The 21,203-nt window shown below is 42.5% G+C and overlaps 2 protein-coding genes across 7 annotated transcripts in view; one reads left to right on the top strand and one right to left on the bottom strand.

Annotated features, from left to right (window-relative positions):
- GABPA (GA binding protein transcription factor subunit alpha) overlaps positions 1 to 10,047 on the bottom strand; it is a 45,838-nt gene extending 35,791 nt beyond the window's left edge. Inside the window, exon 1 of one of the 4 annotated variants that reach the window (XM_032630411.1) lies at positions 9,944 to 10,047. The gene's annotated coding sequence lies outside the window, so the exon portion shown is untranslated. Of the gene's footprint in view, positions 1 to 4,205; positions 4,790 to 9,431; positions 9,641 to 9,939 lie in introns of those variants that run through there. The other 3 variants (XM_032630412.1, XM_032630410.1, XM_032630413.1) reach the window with 3 other exon arrangements.
- On the top strand, positions 9,302 to 17,079 carry ATP5PF (ATP synthase peripheral stalk subunit F6). Of its 3 annotated transcripts, none has more exons than XM_032630415.1 (4): positions 9,302 to 10,025; positions 13,441 to 13,617; positions 16,270 to 16,394; positions 16,895 to 17,079. In XM_032630415.1, the coding sequence occupies exons 2-4, from the start codon at positions 13,454 to 13,456 to the stop codon at positions 16,930 to 16,932; spliced, it is 327 nt and encodes a 108-aa protein (XP_032486306.1). In that variant the 5' UTR covers positions 9,302 to 10,025; positions 13,441 to 13,453; the 3' UTR covers positions 16,933 to 17,079. The 3 variants fall into 3 exon arrangements, with proteins under 3 accessions (XP_032486306.1, XP_032486305.1, XP_032486307.1); XM_032630414.1 differs by lacking the exon at positions 9,302 to 10,025 and adding an exon at positions 10,032 to 10,160; XM_032630416.1 differs by lacking the exon at positions 9,302 to 10,025 and having other exon boundaries at positions 10,108 to 13,617.
- The last annotated feature ends 4,124 nt before the right edge of the window (positions 17,080 to 21,203 follow it).

Raw genomic sequence — 21,203 nt, 5'->3', positions numbered from 1 at the left:
AGCATTTAGTCCATTTACATTTAAGGTAATTATCGATATGTATGTTCCTATTTCCATTTTATATATTGTTTTGGGTTCGCTACTATAGGTCATTTCCTTCTCTTGTGTTTCGTGTCTAGAGAAGTTCCTTTAGCATTTGTTGTAAAGCTGGTTTGGTGGTGCTGAACTCTCTCAGCTTTTGCTTGTCTGTAAAGGTTTTAATTTCTCCATCAAATGTGAATGAGATCCTTGCTGGGTAGAGTAGTCTTGGTTGCAGGCTATTCTCCTTCATCACTTTCAGTATGTCCTGCCACTCCCTTCTGGCTTGTAGGGTTTCTGCTGAGAGATCAGCTGTTAACCTTATGGGGATTCCCTTGTGTGTTATTTGTTGTTTTTCCCTTGCTGCTTTTAATATGCTTTCTTTGTATTTAATTTTTGACAGTTTGATTAATATGTGTCTTGGCGTGTTTCTCCTTGTATTTATCCTGTATGGGACCCTCTGTGCTTGCTGGACTTGATTAACTATTTCCTTTCCCATATTAGGGAAGTTTTCAACTATAATCTCTTCAAATATTTTCTCAGTCCCTTTCTTTCTTTCTTCTTCCTCTGGAACCCCTATAATTCGAATGTTGGTGCGTTTCATGTTGTCCCAGAGGTCTCTGAGACTGTCCTCAGTTCTTTTCATTCTTTTTTCTTTATTCTGCTCTGCAGTAGTTATTTCCACTACTTTATCTTCCAGGTCACTTATCCGTTCTTCTGCCTCAGTTATTCTGCTATTGATCCTATCTAGAGTGATTTTAATTTCATTTATTGCATTGTTCATCGTTGCTTGTTTCATCTTTAGTTCTTGTAGGTCCTTGTTAACTGTTTCTTGCATTTTGTCCATTCTACTTCCAAGATTTCGGATCATCCTTACTATCATTATTCTGAATTCTTTTTCAGGTAGATTGCCTATTTCCTCTTCATTTGTTAGGTCTGGTGGGTTTTTATCTTGCTCCTTCATCTGCTGTGTGTTTTTCTGTCTTCTCATTTTGCTTATCTTACTGTGTTTGGGGTCTCCTTTTTGCAGGCTGCACTTTCGTAGTTCCCGTTGTTTTTGATGTCTGTCTCCAGTGGCTAAGGTTGTTTCAGTGGGTTGTGTAGGCTTCCTGGTGGAGGGGACTAGTGCCTGTGTTGTGCTGGATGAGGCTGGATCTTGTCTCTCTAGTGGGCAGGTTCACGTCTGGTGGTGTGTTTTGGGGTGTCTGTGGCCTTATTATGATTTTAGGCAGCCTCTCTGCTAAAGGGTGGGGTTGTGTTCCTGTTTTGCTAGTTGTTTGGCATAGGTTGTCCAGCACTGTGGCTTGCTGGTCGTTGAGTGAAGCTGGGTGCTGGTGTTAAGATGGAGGTCTCTGGGATATTTCCACCGTTTAATATTATGTGGAGCTGGGAGGTCTCTTGTTGACCAGTGTCCTGAAGTTGGCTCTCCTACCTCAGAGGCAGAGCCCTGACTCCTGGCTGGAGCACCAAGAGCCTTTCATCCACACAGCTCAGAATAAAAGGGAGAAAAAGTAGGGAGAATTAGTAGAAGTATGAGTAAAGAAAGAAGGAAAGGAGGAAAGGAAGGAAGGAAGAAAGAAGCAAAGAAGGAAAGAAAGGAGGGAGGGAGGGAGGGAGGGAGGAAGGAAGGAAGGAGGGAAAGAAGGAAAAAAGACAGAAAGAAAGATGATACAGTAAAAATAAAATAAAGTATAATATAGTTATTGAATTAAAAAATATTTAGAAAAAAAAAAAGGGACGGATAGAACCTTAGGACAAATGTTGGAAGCAAAGCTATACAGAGAAAATCTTACACAGAAGCATACACATACACCTTCACAAAAAGAGGTAAAGGGGGAAAAATCATAAATCCTGCTCCCTGAGACCACCTCCTCAATTTGGGGTGATTCGTTGTCTAAAGGAGGGAAGGAAGGAAGGAAAGAAAGAAAGAACGAAGGTAAAGTATAATAAAGTTATTACAATTAAACTTAATTATTAAGAAAAAGAATTTTTAAAAAAAAGTCATGGACGGATAGAGCCCTAGGACAAATGGTGGAAGCAAGAGTATACAGACAGGATCTCACACAGAAGCATACACGTACACATTCACAAAAAGAGGAAAAGGGAAAAAAAATCATAGATCTTGCTCCTAAATTCCACCTCTTCAATTTGGGATCATTCCTTGTCTATTCAGGTATTCCACAGATGCAGGGTATATCAAGTTGATTGTGGAGCTTTAATCCGCTGCTTCTGTGGCTGCTGGGAGAGATTTCCCTTTCTCTTCTTTGTTCTCACAGCTCACAGGAGCTCAGCTTTGGATTTGGCCCTGCCTCTGCGTGTAGGTCGCTGGAGGGCGTCTGTTTTTTCGCTCAGACAGGACGGGGTTAAAGGAGCCGCTGATTCGGGGCCTCCGGCTCACTCAGGCCGGGGGTTGGGGGATGGGGGTAGGAGGGGCACTACGTGCGGGGCGGGCCTGCAGCTGCAGAGGCAGCGTGACGTTGCGGCAGAGGCCGGCGTGATGTTGCACCAGCCTGAGACCCGCCGTGCGTTATCCCGGGGAAGTTGTCCCTGGATCCCGGGAACCTGGCAGTGGCGGGCTGCACAGGCTCCGCGGAAGAGGGGTGTGGAGAGTGACCTGTGCTCGCACACAGGCCCCTTGGTGGCGGCAGCAGCAGCCTTAGCGTCTCCCGCCCGTCTCTGGGGTCCGCGGTTTTAGCCGCGGCTCGCGCCCGTCTCTGGGGTTTGCGCTTTCAGCCGCGGCTCGCGCCCGTCTCGGGGGCTCGCGCCCTCAGCCGCGGCTCGCGCCCGTCTCTGGGGTTCACGCTTTTAGCCGCGGCTCGCGCCCGTCTCTGGAGTTCCTTTAAGCAGCGCTCTTAAACCCCTCTCCTCGCGCACCAGGAAACAAAGAGGGAAGAAAAAGTCTCTTGCCTCTTCGGCCGGTGCAGGCTTTTCCCCGAACTCCCTCCCGGCTAGTCGTGGTGCACTAACCCCTTCAGGCTATGTTCAAGCCGCCAACCCCAGTCCTCTCCCTGAGCTCCGTCCAAAACCAAAACCCGAGCCTCAGCTCGCAGCCCCGCCCGCCCCGGCGGGTGAGCAGACAAGCCACTCGGGCTGGTGAGTGCCGGTCAGCACCGATCGTCTGTGCAGGAATCTCCCCGCTTTGCCCTCCGCACCCGTCGCTGTGCACTACTCCGCGGTCCCGAAACTCCCCCCTCTGCCTCCCGCAGTCTCCGCCCGCGGAGGGGCTTCCTAGTGTGTGGAAACTTTTCCTCCTTCACAGCTCCCTCCCACTGGTGCAGGTGCCGTCCTTATTCTTTTGTCTCTGTTTTTTCTTTTGCCCTACCCAGTTACGTGGGGAGTTTCTTGCCTTTTGGGAGGTCTGAGGTCTTCTGCCAGCCTTCAGTAGGAGTTCTGTAGGAGTTGTTCCACGTGTGGATGTATTTCTGGTGTATCCATGGGGAGGAAGGCGATCTCTGCGTCTTACTCTTCCGCCATCTTCAAGGTCCCCCCTCAGATGTGGTTTTATATATTTTAAACCAACCATTACTTCAGTTTTTAATTCTCTCGTGTAAAATTATTACCTGCTACATTAAACTGCCATTGATTTTTGTACCATTGATATGTGCCATTTTGTACCATTTGTACTCCTGATACTAAAACATTATAATTAAAAAAATGCTAAGTAATGCATAAAATAGCTGCATATATTGGTATTTCTTTATGGCCATTTCCAAGGTGTTAATGTAAGTTTCAGGATGTTAGGACCTCACTGTAGGTCAGTGAATCTGTCTCTGGACTCGATATATACTCTCAGTCCAGAACAGAGTTTTCTAACTTTACTACTACATCTAAAAAAGTACTTCTAAGTGCCTTCGACTCTCTGACTTGCAAGGAATGGTCCTCTAAATTTGGTACTTTAATGTTTACAAAGGAGTCCATGCTCCCACTTTAAAGATCTGACAAAATGAAGAATTCAAATATTCATTCCTATTAATAATAACCATTATTTACCGAGTATCAGGCACCACATTCAAATGCTTTACACAGAACAATCTTATTTTGAGTCCATCCTCATAAGAAAACTATCCAGAGGTTAGTGAGGCTAAACTGCCTGTGGCTCCATAGTATCATGCTTTAGGTCTATCAACTGAAGTACATGCTCTATACTGCAAATATACACTAGAACAAGAGCCTCCACCATCTCTTACCTGGAATAGCCTCTTCCTAACACGTTTCCCTGTGTTGGTGCCCTTGTCCCCCTTCAGTCTATTTTCAGTCAATACAACTGCCAGTGTGATCCTTTTTAAAAGTGAAGTTACATCACAGCACTCCTTTGATACCATTCACAGTAAAAAAAACTAAAGACTTCACAATGGCCAACAAGGTCCTACGTGATCTACTCCTCATCCCCATTCTACTACTGCTCTGACTCCCTCTCCCACACTGGCCTCCTTACTTGTCCTTGCATCTTTCTTCTTGTCCACAGCACACATCCTCTAACATACTAATAATTTACTACATTTATTGTCTTTCTTTCTCTGTTGGATCATTGCCAGGGTGCAAAAACCAAAACTGTCCCAAAGTGACCCCAGGAACTTAAGTTGGTTTGCCTGGCCTACGGACTTCCCCTAGCTACTGGAGGTGGGAGGGGCTTCCCCAGGTCCCAACTTCTCAAGGGACCAAGGTCTTTGTGGTAGGCACAATAACAACCCAGAACCTGTGATTATGCTAAATCACATGGCCAAGGGGAATTAAGTTTACTAATAAACTGACCTTCAAATACAGAGATTATCCTGGCTTATCTAGGTGAGTCCAAGGAAATCACAAGTATCCTTAAGAGTGAAAGAGGGAATGTGAAGAGATCCAGAGTGATTCAAAGTGAGAAGGACTTGACTGGCTGGCTATGACTGGCTTTAAAGATGAAAGAAAGGAGCCACAAACCAAGGAACGCAGGCAGCCTCTAAAACCTGGAAAAAGGAAACAGATTCTCCCCTAGAGCCTCCAGAAGACGTGCAACTCTGCCAACATCTGATTTTAGCCCAGGAAGACCCATTTCAGACTTCTGACTTCAAGAAATGTATGATAATAAATTGTTTTCAAGCCACTAAGTTTGTAGTAATTTGTTACAGTAGCTCTGGGAAACTAACACAGTCTTCTTTCCCACTTTAAAAAGGATTGTAACTCTCCTCAGGTCCAAACATCTCCAAATGCTGGGGAGCTGGTTTTCTGACAACTTAGTCTATAAATCGCTGGCATCCAAATCTAGACTGCCTAGTACAAAAATGATCTGACTTTCCCCACATTATTAAGGTTGCTCTCACAGCTCCCCTACAATAAGAAAGCATAATAAGAGGGTGGGGCTCTCCACTGAAATAGATACACATCATGCACATCCAGCAGAATGCCTAGGCCCCAGCAGATTTTGGTTGGGATGATGAAAGAATGAAGGGCTTTTGTTTTCTTTTCTTGCTGACCCTGGCCTAGTAAGTCTTCCCTTTCCCCATAAAGCCTATTTCTTAACAGATACTATGTGTAAAACTGTGGAATTCATCCTGAGCACTAGAGCAAAACAGGAGGTGGTGACCCAATAGGGCCTATCCTTGTAGGACAACACAAGCTCACCTGGGAAGGGGTATTTGTTCACAGATATATACAAAGAACTTTGAACTGCCTCTCCCTTTGTAGGCACTCTATTAAAATGTGTTGGATAAGTGAATGTTATAACAACTATTACACACTGTATAACTGACTCCAGAAGCCTAAAAGGCTTCAATGTGAAAGGTAAAACTATGAAGCTAATAGAAGAAAATGGTGGGAATTTTTTTGTGGTCTAATGATAGAAAAGATTTCTTAAATATAATTTCAAAAACATAAACCATAAGGAAAAAAACTGACATATTTCCTTACATAAAAATTAAGAGTTATGTTTAACTGACAGGCTACAGAGTAGAAACAGATATTTCCAATATCCACACATGACAAGGGACTAATAATTGGAATACACAGTGAACTCCTGCAAGTTGATAACACCCCCCCAAAAGTCAGGACAAATTAGAAAAGTCAGTAAAGCACAGAAAAAGGAAACTCACATAAAGAGAAACCAAAATGGCTACGGACATGAAGAAATGCTCACATTCAAATTATTCACTTTATACTGTGCATATATGGCAAAGATTAGAACGTTGAATACTGAAAAGAGTTAGCAGGGACATGGGGGCATAGAATATAGACAGGACTATTGATAGAGTATAGACAGGACTATTTTGGAGAAAAATCTAGCAGCACTTGCTCAAATAAAGTGCTTATACCTATGATCCAGCAATCTTGCCCTCAGATAAGCATTCCAGAGACATTCTCACAATGATTGATAACAGAATGTTAAGGGCAGCTTTGCTGGAGATAGCTGAAAGCTGAAGCCAATATCCATGGTAAGAGAGTACTGCGGATACAAGAAAATGTGAAAGTAGTACACACTATGGAACTATAGTAGCCGTTAGAAACAAGGAGGTAATGTACACACACATACACGCAAAAATCATAAAAAGTGTACAAAAAAAGTAAGAACCAGAATAAGGTTTTTAGCAGGACAGCACTTAAAAGGACCATTTACGTTGTATTTTCAAGGCCTACAAGGACATCCACTCCCATCTCCATAACCAACTTTAAAAAAAAGATTACAAAACAAGTGAATTTTCTAGGAACTTTGGAAAAACAGAAAGCCTAAGAAGCAGTAACTGTAAGCAGATAGGGTAGGCGGTACCCAGAGAAGAAGGACCAGGCATGGCTTTCTTGACATGAGAAGCCATTTTTGGCCTAAGCCATTTGGGAATCTAAGCCTGGCCACAATGATTACCCTTGAACAGGTCTCAGTAATAATGCTCTTAAGGAGTAACAATAGCAAAGATAATAAATCAGTTATAAAGACTCCCAGTTCAGTTTCCATGGTAAAGATTAGCCTGAAGCACTTTCTTAAGCTGTTTTTCAGAATTTAAACCCCGCCCCAGCGCTCAACCACCAGATCAACTGTAACCTAAGGGATGATAATGTTGACCTTTTCTGACCCTTGTGACTTCAATCAACTAAAGCATGGATGCTGTCAACCTTTGCCCCAATTCTATGCTGAATACTCCTGCTGAAGCCCCTTCATGAATAGGCATGCACCACCCAAGACCCTTCATGAATATGCAAGTACCCTTAGCTTAAAAGGTCATCAATTTTGCTCTTCAGGATACTGCTTTGGGAAGATCCTGGTATTCTCCTTGCTGCAAGTAGTACACCCTTTCTTCTTCTGATCTTTGGCTTGGTTGTGTCTTTTGTCTTGCCACCCACCAAGACATGAACCCAGTTTTCTGGTAACAACCAGAGGCTGAGAAATGGCCCTGAGGGCTTATCAGCAGGGACACCTTTGGTACCTCTGAGTATAAGCACTAAGACAGAGGATTGTTAAGAAATTTACCCTGTGATCTTCCAAAAAAGTCACAGATCAGTCTCTAGAAGGTGCCAAATAAAGAAAAAAAAAAAAAGAATCCAATATGCTTTTGGAAAAACTCATGCTACTTACAGTCCCTGAATTGATCTTCCTCTTTCTCAATTCTATAAATTTAAGCTAAAGAAGCAATGGAGAGATTTGGGAAACTGTCCAAATCTTTGATATCACTGCTTGAGTGGGTCTTAGCTCTTTTTCTGGAAACAATTCCCCATGATTCTATATCAATACGTAAGAAAATGGAGAAGAGAGCATTACTTTGAGCCCTTCCCCCTAGGAAAAGGTGCCCCTTGACACCCTGGTTTCTCCTATATTAAATCTAACCTGGGTTCAGAACACTTCACAAAATGAATACAAACTAAATTTATATTTAACTAACAATTCCAGGAAAGGCTACTATTCTTTAAAATACAGTTATGTTTATCATTCTCTTTTAGAGTCACAGATAAATTTGAGGATTATTCTTCACTGGAACACATTATTAGTTTACAGAGTTTAGGCCAATTTTTCCCAGTAAAGGACAATAAATAAATAAAGGATAATAAATAAATAAAGGAGACATAAATACAAGTGCGATCTGGGAGTACCTACCAGATAACTGCACATTCTCTCAAGCTAAAAAATACTGTTAAGTATCCTGAGTAAATTAAAAGACATTTTTGTTTCTTAAAGATAAAGTCAATAGCTAAGAAAAAGTAACACACATACATCTGTGTGGATACACATGGAGAAAGAAAGCAAGAGTGGAGAAAGGTTAACACTTGGTGACCCTGGGGGTGAAGGTGTTCCTTGTATAATTTCACTGTATAATTTTTTCAATTTTCCTGTAAACTTGAAGTTTCATAAATAAAAGCTGGAGGAAGATTAAAGTCAACAGTTTTAATTTGGTATTCAGCCTCCACATGCTCTCATGACTTGCCTCAACGAAACACCTAGCTCATTATTTTCTTACTTCAAGACTATACACCCCTCATGGCATTGGTCCTGTAGACGCAATCCACGTAAAAACTGCTTAAGTCCACCTAGTGTCAGAATATGTTTAAAAATAAATAAGCTTGGAAAGCTTGGATCAAACCCTAAGAGAGAGAGATTATTATTCCCTTTAAGTAGTTCCGAACGAGTTGGACCAGTTTCTTTTGATATTTAAGAACAACAAAGTACCTAAGAACGTTATCACTGTCCAGTTCTTCACTTTGCTTAAGTGGACCTTTCTAAAACTTTGCTCCTCTCACGACTCAGACCTACTGCGCGTATTTCTACATCACTACTCGTCATCTTGCAGTGCAACATTAGGCGTTGTCCTCTCTGCCGTTAACCTAATCAAACTAGGGTTCCTAAATACAAACACGCGCGGGCGTATCTTCCAGTCCACAAAAAAACTAAAAAAGCTGACAAGCTACATTAACCCATCATTTTCCCCTTGCCTCACACTTCCTCGTTTTTAAAAGAAACCCAACGGACACCATATACATTAATAGATGGCTTTGATGCAACTGTAAGAATTCTAGAAAGACAACTGGATACGAAGTGAAAGCGAATCGCTGAGTTGGCAAGGAGGATGGTTTTGCATGTTCCTCTGAAATCCCCTGGGCGTCAGGATCAGATCCCGACCGCGGCGAATGCGGACCACGGCGGACAGTCGAGCAGGGGATTGTGAGGGAAGGTGGCGGCGAAGGGTGACACGAACGACCGGGGCCCCGAGTGCGCGCGGCTTAGCAGAGCCCCGCGCCGCGCGCCCCTCCCCTCCGCTCCCCGCACAGCCTCCCCCGCCCCTCCCCACCCGGCTCCCTCAAGTCTCCACGAACGGAAATGGGAGTCACAGCGCCGGGGACCAGCGGAAACAAAACACAGAGGCGGCCGCGGGGGGGCCGCTGTGGGGGAGAAGGCCCCGGAACGAAGCCGGCCCGCGCGGACCCGCGCTCCCCTCCTCCCCAGCGGCCGCACTCACCCGCTCTGGATTCGGCCCCGTCGCCCCCGCCCGCAGTCCAGAGCCGGCTGAAAACCGCAGCGCCGCGGGCTCCACGTGCGGCGTCTCTCCCGGTAAGACCCGCAGCTCCAGCGACTCGAAGTGAGAGGCCCCTGGGCCCTTCCCGCGAAAACGGCGCAGAGAAACTCCAACCTCCCCCCCACCTCCCAGGCACCCCCGGGTCCGGGACTACAACTCCCAGCAGGTTGCGCGAAACGAACGCCCGAGGCAACGGAGGCTCACGAGGCACAAGGGAGCCCAACGCCCCAATCCGCTTTGTTTTACACTCTGTCACTTTGCCTGCACAGTCGTACACCTCAACCACCCCAAGGAAGAGGACGCTGACTCGGGGCGGTGGGGATTGAACTAGGGGAAAGGCCAGTCCAAGTGCGCATGCGTACACAACAAGGTTTCCGAGAGGGAAAAAGAGAGCAGGTCAACTTGGGAGAAGGAAAGATGGCGGAGGCGTCGCCAGGGGACCCGGAAGCACTTACCCTCCACTTCCTCCTCCTGTTTGGCTTCTGTCTCACCTAGAGCCGTCCGGTCGCCGACTGTCTCCGAGACGCTTCCTGTCCGGTGAGTGTCGACCGACTGAAACGGCGGCCCATAATGCATTGCGATGGCGGGTAGGCGGGGGGGGCGGAGCCAGGGCCGGAAGTAAAACGGTGGCGGCGGCGGTGGCGGCTCTGGCAGCTCGGCACCGAGTGCAAGGTGACTGGGAGGGTAGCTGGACTCACTTGGCCTCTAGGGACGAGCATTCTGGGTTTCTTCACGAGGTCTGGGATGCCTATCACCTCTGCCTTTCTGAAAGAGAGAGCAGCCTGTATCCTGGACACCTTCACGGTCTGGCCCGGAGTCATTGCTGACCTCGGCGCCTTTAGGCCCTGAAGTTTGCGGTAGACTCAGTAGGTAGCCCTGATAATACCGCTCTCAGGGCCAGCCTGACGCTCAGGGTGGCCTGGGAGGCAGGGGGGCCGGCGCTTCATGGACCCGCCGCTCGGCTGGGGCAGCCAAGGTCATGCCCGTGGGGCCGGTCTTCAGCCAGGCCTGCTCAGCTCTGGCGCGCGGGCGATTGTTCTGAATTACAGCATTTAAAAGTGGAACGTAAGAGGGGAAAGGATAATAGTAATCTTAAAAGTTTGCAACCTACCTAAAAACGTTGGTGGTGCTAAAACTTGGTTAAGCAGCTTTGTTTTACATCACGGATTCCAGGAGGGAAAAAGAGAGCCGGTTAAGTCAGGCGAGTTGTGGATTGACTTCAGCAATGAACATGCGCCGAAATCGCAGCGAAAGGCTGGTCAGTCATCATTGTAAACGGGAGAACCGTGCTCCCTCTCAGCACAAGGCCGCCTCTTACGCTGTACCCTTTTCTTGCTGTTGCCTTCCCCAGTCTTTCTGAGTGTGTCAAATCCCTATCATAGGCTGGCGTGGCCCCTCATAGTACTCGAATAGAGAACTTAATCATAGTTGGTATTTTATACCTATTTGTGTAATAACATGTATCTTTCTCACTAGATCTTTAATCAGTGGGGAAAAAAATGAAACGGAATAAAGGAAAAGGAGCAAGTTTTGATAGTGAGATTATGTGTTCATTTTTTAGATAAGTTGAATTTGAGGGCCCGGTAGGACTTAGGAAAGGATGAGAGCTGTCGAATGTATAGGTTTGGAGTTCAGGAAAAAGACCAAAATTAGAAGTGTGATTTGGGAATTATTCGTAGTTAGAGGATAGAAATAAAAAAAATGAAAATGGGTTTTACCCATGTTGCAGTAGGAGTAACATGATCTTTGCAATGTTAGAGTTAGAGCAAATTAACTGTGGGAATATGAATAATTTAATCACTTTTCTTAAACATTTTCTTATCTGTAAAGGAGGCATAAGAACACCTTTCTCTGTTTCTTCAAAGTATTGCCATAAGGGTACAAGGAGAGAATATGTCTAGAAGTACTTTGCAAAATACCTAGGGCTGAACAAGTGTTAGGTGACCACATTGCAGAGTGTTGTGTGTCTTTACGTTGCCAAAGGGGAAAATATACACTGAATTGCACAATTTGAAAAATATGTTTGTGTTCTGTCAAATTCTACTGTGTAACCTGGGATCAGGTACTTACCACTAAGCCTCAGTTTCTGTGTAAAATGAGAATGCTATTAAGTGGCACCTTAAGGTCATTTGTTGTTTGCTTGGAGCCTCCCCTTCCCCCCTTTATTTCCTCTGATGAGGTATAAGAGTGATGTATGATGAAATCTTTAATTTCTTCAAATAGTTTTCTTTCATGCTGGCAGGTGAAGGATATTTGGTTGATTGTAGGATTTCTTTTGGTGGTTTTATGTGCAATTTCAGGGCTTCTCAACCTTAGCACTATTGACATTTTCGACCAGATATTTCTTTGTTGTGGGCAGGCTATTGTTATTATTGTTGTTGTTGTTATAGGATGTTTGGCAGCATCCTGGTTTGTATCCACTAGAGGCCAGTAACACTCGCCGCTATCAAGACAACCAAAAATGTCTTCAAATGTCCTGGGGGATACTGCCACCTGTATTTGAGAACTGCTGTGCTACTCCATTGTCGTCTAGCTTAGTGCTTTCCAACTCTCATTAGTAAAGGGCCATTTTCCCCTCAACCCGTGTGGATATTTTTGAAGAATACAGTAAAAATGAATTACTGGAAAAATTAGTAGATGAAAGACAAAACAATGAAGACACACAAAATATGAACTCTTTTTGTATTATTAAATTCAACAGATATGAATTACTCTGTCAATTTGCTGTAAAAGTTTCTAAATGCTTATTGCCAATTTTGGTATTACTATAGACCAGTAAGGCAATACTACCGCTGGTCCCCAGACCACACTTTGAGCAGTAGTATTATAATTTAATAGTAGTCCAGTGTCGGTGAGATGATGCTTATTGTTATTGCTGTTATTAGGTAATTTGCGGGGGGGCATGGGAAACATGTTAGCATGTTGGGTTTTCACTTTAAGGTTCAGAAATTTTACCAGGCTGTATTGAGGTGTGAATCTTTATCATCATTCCAGAAGGGTTTGGTAAGCCCTTTCAGTTTAATTAGCCTTTCTTCATCTTGGGCAGTTTTTTCTAATTATTTATGGTCTCCCTATTTATTTCTTTTCTTTTGGAATTTCTGTTTGCATACAATTTTTTTTTTTTTTGCATTTGATCTTTTCAGGACACTAAATGAGGTCTCAACTGAGATCATCCTCTAATTTATATACTGTAATTTTTTAGTTAGATGACCATGTATTTTAGCTTCAGGAAGTCTAGGACTTAGAAGTCTTTAAGTGCTTATTTTAAAAGTTCAGACTTTCTTCTCCTTCACAAATTCTATTTCACTGATTAGATTGTACTGCTTGATTTTTCCTCTGTTGTTGGTGGGCTCCCTTGGACTAGTTGCTGTCTTCCTTGCTGGTTCTTTTGGACTTAGATTTGGTTTTTACAGTGTCCTTGAATGTCTAGAATCCTGCAGTTGTAACAAGCAGAGCAGTTTCTTTCCCTGTGGGCCTGGGAAGTAGAAACTGAGGCTCAGGCAACTGCCTCCAGTCTCCCTGCACAGCTCCCTTTTTGCCTTTTGAGGGAGTCAGGGAAACCTGGTACGTTAATTTGGGGATCAGTATTATTCTTTTTCTGCTGAGGGTGGGCAGCCAAGACTAATAAATTCATGGAGAAGAAAACATGCCATCCCAGATTCTGAGCTTTCTTTCTGCGTCTGACCCTAGTGGAGCCACACTCAGGCCTGAGTGGTTCCTAACTGCTGCTAGGTTCCAGGGCCTTTTGGTTAAGAAGCAAAAAACTTGCAGTGTGGGGTAGAGAGGGGAAGGGAGCTATGGTCAGGTGACTGTTCTTAGTGTTTACTGAATTCTGGTATGATTTAAGTTCTGTAGCAATTAGTAGAATTAGATGCTCAGTATAACATATTAACAGGTGTTTTACAATTATATCTATTTTAAAGTATCTTCACATTCTGGTGCTTGTTTCCAGTAACAGAATCACCATGATTCTTCAGAGGCTCTTCAGGTTGACCTCTGTCATTCAGTCTGCAGTCTCGGTCTCTTTGAGGAGGAACATCGGTTTTACAGCAGTGGCATTTAATAAGGAACTTGATCCTGTCCAGAAACTCTTCGTGGACAAGATTAGAGAATATAGAGCTAAGCGACAGTAAGTGGGTAGATAATCAACTATGGTGTATGTGTGAATATTCAAAGTATGTAAGTTTTGAGATGGTAATAAAAAATTACTTGGCGTTTGAAAGTGTCTAAGACCTTCACTGAGCTGATCTCTATCATAAAGGTTCATTACCTGCTCCAAAGAAGAAGATGAGAATCTTGATTTTTTTTTTAAGTCCCAAATTTTCTCTTCCTTATATGGGTTCCAGGGGAGAATCCCATTAAATCTAGTGCCATTTTAGATATATCCCTACTATAATGTCATTTATTATAAACTAGAATCAATTCATACAAGTACATGGGATCTTGGAAATCATTTAGGAACCATATTTGAGAAAAACTAAGCCCCTTAGACATTGATTAGCCTAAGGTCATAAAACTAATTGTGGGGAAAACATAATCAAAATATTCTAACTCTCAATTCAGTGCCCTTTCTGTGACATCATGATTTGGGGGAAATGTATAGACACAACATTTTTTCTTTAATGCTACTTCCATATTTATATATTTCTGGGAATATCAAAAGACTCCTGCTTTATGACATAAAGCAAGTCCAGGAGCAACATAATAATAGAACCACACAGTTTTGGAGATGAATGATGACCTTAGCATCAAGTTCAATGCCCAAATCTTCAGAAAAGTGATACAGATCAATTCAGAGTTTTGTTTTATTTGGTTGTCTATCATGTGCAAAGCGCTGGACTATTAACAGTGGTGGGCTACAAAGAAAGAAGCCACTTTGCATTTACACAATATTCTTTTTTTTTTTGCGGTTCACGGGCCTCTCACTGTTGTGGCATCTCCCGTTGCAGTGCACATGCTCCGGACGCACAGGCTCAGCGGCCATGGCTCCCGGGCCTAGCCGTTCCGCGGCATGTGGGATCTTCCCAGACCGGGGCATGAACCCGTGTCCCCTGCATCGGCAGGCAGACTCTCAACCAGTGTGCCACCAGGGAATCCCTACACAATATTCTTAAAGTCTGATGGGGTAGAAAGTTTCTAAGCAAATAAATACAATATAAGTTTAAATAGGTTAGATGCTAAGATAGTGACACATTCAGTGTTTGGAGAACTCATAGGAAGAAATGCTCCTTTCTAGCTGGTGCATTCCGGAAGGCGGCTTGGAAGAGTGAATGTTTCTAAAAGCTTGTGGATCCCAGAGCTGGACAACAGTCATCAAAGTATCTGGTTGAAGGCTCTATCTAGAACTGAACTGTATATCTCTATAGCTATTAATCACATGTGACTATTCAAATTCTAATGAAGTGTAAATAAAAATTCAGTTCCTCAGTTGCCTTAGTCACATTTCTATTGCTCAATACCAGATATGGCTACTGGTTACCATATTAGACAGCACATACATAGAGCATTTCTGTTATCACAGAAGGTTCTATTGCACATGCTGATGTAGAAGAACATTGGGTCCATAGCAAGAAACATCATTAACAAGTTCTTAAATTAGAGCTGGCTCAGTATTTTTTGTGGAAATTCTGTAGCATAAATAAGATCCTATGCTTTTATCATAGGCATGGGTGAAAATATTAGCCTTGATAGAATTTTCACTTATAGATTTTTTTATTATATTCGATAAGTGGGCAGTAACATTCTGACAAACAGAATTTGTGTAAACACTGCTGGTCCTTGATGCTATATTTATCTTTCCAAAGCACAGCTCTAATTTTGTCATTTTATTGCTTAGCAAACAAAATACAAAGTCCCAGGCTTAACATTCTCGGCCTCCTGTGATCTGGGTCCCGCTGGCTTTTCCCTCTAGGCTGTTTAGTGTTCCCCACGTACAGCCAGTGCTTTACCACCTCCTCATCCTTGCCTTTTCAGTCTTAGAATGTCTCAAATTAAAATCTGACCCAAATGCATGGTTTGTCACAAATGCCACCTTTTTAAAATGAAATTTCCCTGTTCAGCTTAGCAAAAGTGATCCCTCATTCAAGTAGCTTTTTGTTAAACCGTGTCTTTGTAGGTTATCACCTAACTCCCTTACAGCATAATTGTTTATAAACATGTTATTTTTTTCTTCTAAATGGCAAAACCTCTGGGGGTAGGAAGTAATTTGCTTCTTTGTTAGGCCCCTATTATAGAGACTTAAAAGTTTTTGAATGCCGTCCAGTGGTGGTTGATCTAAATCATAAGTGATAGTAGATAACTGAGTGCTCACTGTGTGCCAGGCACTATGCTGAGTGGTACATGTACACAATCTCTCTTTCTCTCAACGCCACCATCAGGTAAGACTTCGAGTTGTAGATGTAGAGTTTAGTTCACACGGTTTGCTCTAGTTCACACAGTTACAAAATTGTAGAGCTGACGCTGAAACGGAAGCAGTCATTCACCCCAGACCCCGCAGACTTGGCCATTGTACCTTATTGCTGCTTAGACCCTGAGAGGTTGACTTTTAATAAGTATCCTTGATACTGACAGACCTTGAATGTTAGAGGTTTGTTTGAAGTTGCTTCATTTATGTGAAACCTCGTAATAGTTAAAATAGTTTGAGCTGAAATTCAAGTGGAACTGCTTGTTATCTTTCAGAAAAGTCTGCTTTTCCCTACATATAGAAGATCTATGAAACTTAATTTTGTTTTTGTAAACTAATGATTAAAATCTGTTTTCAACTTGGTCGTTTACACAACAGGACATCTGGAGGACCTGTTGATGTTGGCCCAGAGTATCAGCAAGACCTAGACAGGGAGCTTTTTAAGCTTAAGCAAATGTATGGTAAAGCAGACATGAATACCTTCCCTAACTTCACATTTGAAGGTAAGTCTTTTTAATCACAGATTCATTGTTGTGGGGGATCATTTTAAGTGGAGAATATTTATACATACTTGGGTTGTGTAGAGGATTAAATGGCAATTACATGTGAATTTATTAGAACAGTGACATGTGCATCGGAAGCTCTGGGATAAATGCCATTGGAGTAGGAGATCGAATAGCATAGAGGTTAAACGGCAGGGATCTAAAATCAAACTCCTGACAATATCACTTATGAGCTGTGTGATTTTGGATAGTTAATTGGTCCCTCTTTCTCATCTGACATTTGGGGAGAATTATGCTGTTTTCCTCATAATGATAGTTGCAGTTAAATGACATAGAGAGCCTGGCTCACTGTAAGTCCTGAATAAATCTTAAGCAGTTGTTATATTTCCATGTAGATGTTTCTTTAAAAAATCAGAAGATTGATGAGTTAAATATTAAAACTTTCTAGAAGATGAACTTTATTGCAGTGTGGCTAAGCTTGAACCTTTTTTTCCTCTTAGATCCCAAGTTTGAAGTCGTCGAGAAACCACAGTCCTGAAGAAATAATGTAAAATTTATCTGGTAATTTGTCCTAGATTATTGTATAACTGATGAGAAGTAACAGCATAAACATACATTTCACAGCTGTCATATGTTCTTTTAATTCTGATTTCAAAATAAATTATTTGGTGGTGTTGGGTATACACTTGAGTGTATTGAATTCTGTGTTTTTAGATCCTCCCATTTGGTTATATCAAAGCAGATGGAGACCTTGGATTAATTGGGTACTACTTGCCAGATTCTTCTGAGTGCAGGGGTGTCCTTTTTGTTGCGGAGACTTACTGCTGGAGGGGAGCCACCCTGACTTAAGGAATGTTTGCTGTGGAGAATGTTATACCCGTTCCCAGAATATGAAGAAATGGTTCATAAATCCTTTTTCATAGCTTTTTCAGGAAACTCAAGTGTGATTGTGAATATGTCCAGGAACATCCATTGTGTTTTAACTTCCATCTCCTCATATGTTAAATGCTTTTATTATCCCAGTAACTCAGGTCCCTCCTCTTCCCTTGCAGTGTAATGATCACAGTGTCTATTATGGGGCTATATGGATAGATCAGGGGGAGCTGGGAGCTGGGGAGGGGAGGGTTCTACAAAGGAATTTCCTTTAAAATATTAAGCTGTAGGGCTTCCCTGGTGGCGCAGTGGTTGAGAGTCCGCCTGCCGATGCAGGGGACGCGGGTTCGGGCCCCGGTCCAGGAAGATCCCACATGCTGCGGAGCGGCTGGGCCCGTGAGCCATGGCCGCTGAGCCTGCGCGTCCGGAGCCTGTGCTCCACAACGGGAGAGGCCACAACAGTGAGAGGCCTGCGTACCGCAAAAAATATATATATATATTAAGCTCTATGGTGTTGTTTGCCCAGCTGATGGAAGGTCCAGCAGATGTGATGTGCCAGAGAAGTGGCAGAGCAAGCACATCAAAATTTCAGAGAGTAGATGGTTTTATTTTTAATTATTCTTTTTTAAAAACAAGAAAAGCAGTTGTGCCTTTTTCTATCTGACAATCTCTCTAACTTATGTCAGTAAATACCTGTCTTTAGTAAAGCTGTAGAGATTTTCTTCAAAAATGTGAAGTCAGAAATACAGCCTTTCTTATGAGGTTAGCTCACTTCAAAAGAGAAATAGATTTTTACTATGGCATGCCATACTAGCTGAAGTCTCAACCTGGTGAGGAATACCTTTTTCAAAAGATCCACAAATATTTCCTAATGGTATAGGTGTGATTAGTAAGATGTGAAGAGATGGAATTGGGGAGGGTAAAGTAGTGGGAAGAAACTGCCCAATTTTCTTCAAATGAAGCTAAGCAATGATGGGTCAGTTGGACTACTTTTAAATAGTTGTAGACGTTGAAACAGAATTCGATGTTTCATTATGGCACCATTAAAGGTAACCAAGAAAGCCTCATTGATCTGTTCCTTTGTCACTTCCCCTCCCCTGAAGTGGCTCTACTCCACCCTCCTGTGGCAAGCAAGCAGCCTGGGGTCAACAGCGACCCTGCCAGTCTAGGTGGAGATGGGGCTGACCCTTTCCGTTCATGTTTCCCTCCCCAATTCAGAGTTTAGTTGAATTTTACCTTTTATAATCTCACACCTATTATCTTCATAATTTTTTTTTGTCTGTCTCGCAACTACTTGGAGTTTGCTTGAACATCCCAATCTCTTCATTATGTAAACAGAAGGACTCTATTTGTGGCTTTCTGCAAGAATACTGTGTTAAGCATCCTACTCATGCCCTACATCTAGGGCTATGCATTTAGCTAAATTTTGACCTGAGAAGTGCTCTTGTTTTTTTCCAACTGAATGCTGTAGTGGTGCTTTGAGTCATGGATGTTAACCATTGCCCCATCTTCCTCATAGACCCTTCAACTTTCTGGTAAGCCTGCCCCAAATTTGCAAACTCCAGCCTTTATCTGTTACTTCAGCCTACAAGAAAGTGGTCCTGCACTTAGCATTTGGGACCACCTTATATGTTATTACAAATGACCTCAACCTTCTAGGCTTTTAGCTGTTTAAAATGGCATTTTTCTCCCTTGCCTGGTAGTGTGGGCTGAATCATATTCCCCTAAAACTCATATGTTGAAGCCCTAACTCTCAGAACCTCCCAATGTGATTGTATTTGGGGATTGGGACCCTTAAAGGGGATTAAGTTAAAATGAGGTTGTTAGGGTGGGCTTGAATCCAGTCTGACAGGTGTCCTTATAAGAAGACTGGTGTTCTTATAAGGGCATATTTGAGTTGAGGAAAGGTACAGGAACTGGAAATGGACATGTGCCTGCCTGTTACGTGTCTAGTACTCCCTTTAATAATAATAGCAATAACCAAAGAGGGCTTCCGTTGTAGGTGATTTTTACTTAAATCCATTTAGTGTAGAATTTTGTTTCTGATTGTTGCTACCCTTGGTGTGGCAGGCCTATAAATGCTTACTCTGGCTAGATTCTTAATGTATGAGTTCTTGGAAGGCTCTGTGGGCTAGAAAGTTTCCTATTATGCAGATTACCTTAAATGGGAGGTCCAACCCATCTCTTCCAAACTCCCCTCAGCTCCCACCTCAATGGTCCAGTTCACAGACTCTTATTTCAGATGTTTGCTCTCAGACACTGGCAAGAAGGCTCAAGGCCAGCTACTTTCAAAGATGCCTACTTGACTACAGGAAACTCACACATCCTTGCCCTGAGATACAATGGGAAGATAGGTGCTTCACCATTTCCCCTGCTCTCTACCTTGATATCTTTTTCCAACTCTCTTTTCACTCTGCTCAAATAGCTCTTTGCTTCTTGGCATGTGCCTTCAATTGTTGCAGGTGATTCTCTTTAAAATTCTCTTTACTTGCCTTGGGGGGGGAGTTGGGAAGTAGAACTCACAACTTTGACAAACTCACACGACTTGGACAATTCATTCTGTCTCTCTCCATTGCTCCCCACCCCCAATCCATCCCTACACACTTCAGTTTATGGATTTTGTGTGGTGGGGTAAAGGAGAGAGGACCAGGGTAATAATTTCAGGGTAGCACAACTGTCTCTTCATGAACATCAAAGCTGGTATTTATACCCAAATTAGTTACGGGTTTCTTTAGAAAGTGAGGTACTTGTCAGCCTTCAGGCAACAGGAAAAATCCCAGTCGACATTCTGTTACATGAATATGTCTTTACATATAAAACTTTTTCTAATTCTTTTTGCTATATGTTATACTAAAGTTTAGAAAACTAGGTTTCTTGACCTACAGCAACTTCAGTATAATTCATGGTAGTTAAATATTTGGAAGGAAAGGAAGCTTGAGAATGAAAAGTTAAATGGCAGGGGGCAACTTTAGGAATCTAACTACAGGTCATAAAAAAATCTCAGTTTTTACACCATCTTTAAGAAGCACTTCTGTGTAGCACATTCAGTGTTGAAAACAGATCATAAAATGGAGCTTTAAAACCATCTGCCCTCAGTCTTAAAGAAGTCAAACAAGTCCATTGTTGACACAATATTCATTTGTTTTGACAACATTTTCTTACTAAAAAGTATAAAGACATACTCTAGTAGAAAAATATTTTAAGATCTTTTTAAGAACTGTGTGGAAATGGATGCCTAATAACTAACAGGAGTAGAATAAAAGTCATGTCTGTCCAGCCTTAATTCATGGAGCATTAATTTGTGTGACTGCATAACAAATGAACTGGATTATAATAACACTGCAAAATGCAGTATTAATATTCTAAATCTATGGAGAAATTTTATCAATAAATACTCTTTAAATTGCCCTTTCACAAGTGCTCTTTTGTTCTTAAAAAATTCATTTAGCACTTACTGGATACTGACTACACATTAGATACAGTTAAATACTTTGGGGCTTATAAATATGTATGTAAAACGTGGCTCTTTTCTCAAAGTGGTTCTACTAATAGATTGGTGGTGATGCCAGAGATGTACATACATAACTGTATTAAGAAATATAAAACCAACAAGTGCCATAAGAAAACCAAGTGCTATGGAAATTCAGAGAAGAAAGAAACTTCTTCCAGAAGGGAGAAGAGGGAAGGCTGCATAGAGAAGGTGGAATTTGAAAGATGTCCTGAAGAGTAACTAGAATCTACATATCTTGTGATTAGGAGAATCAGCTTTCCAGGTAAAGGAGGAGAAAGAAAGGGTCGTTGAGATATACAATGACCTTAGTTCAGTTTGAACATGTGGCTGAACAGGTAGGTGTGACAATATGACAACGTGTGTACGTGGGGGGAGGCCCTGAATTTCAGGCTAAAATGTTTAGACCTTGGTGAGAGACTAAAGGA

This window comes from Phocoena sinus, chromosome 4 (assembly GCF_008692025.1).
Source record: "Phocoena sinus isolate mPhoSin1 chromosome 4, mPhoSin1.pri, whole genome shotgun sequence".
In the NCBI taxonomy this organism is placed as follows: domain Eukaryota; kingdom Metazoa; phylum Chordata; class Mammalia; order Artiodactyla; family Phocoenidae; genus Phocoena; species Phocoena sinus.
Note: the sequence above shows the minus strand (reverse complement) of the source record. Positions and strands in the feature narration are given on the sequence as shown.

Bases quoted from the DNA above. Each gene is read 5' to 3' on its own strand.
- ATP5PF (XM_032630415.1), top strand. From the start codon at position 13,454: ATGATTCTTCAGAGGCTCTTCAGGTTGACCTCTGTCATTCAGTCTGCA. The intron at 13,618-16,269 runs GTAAGTGGGTAG...TTTACACAACAG, and splicing joins GAATATAGAGCTAAGCGACA to GACATCTGGAGGACCTGTTG. The intron at 16,395-16,894 runs GTAAGTCTTTTT...TTTTCCTCTTAG, and splicing joins CCCTAACTTCACATTTGAAG to ATCCCAAGTTTGAAGTCGTC.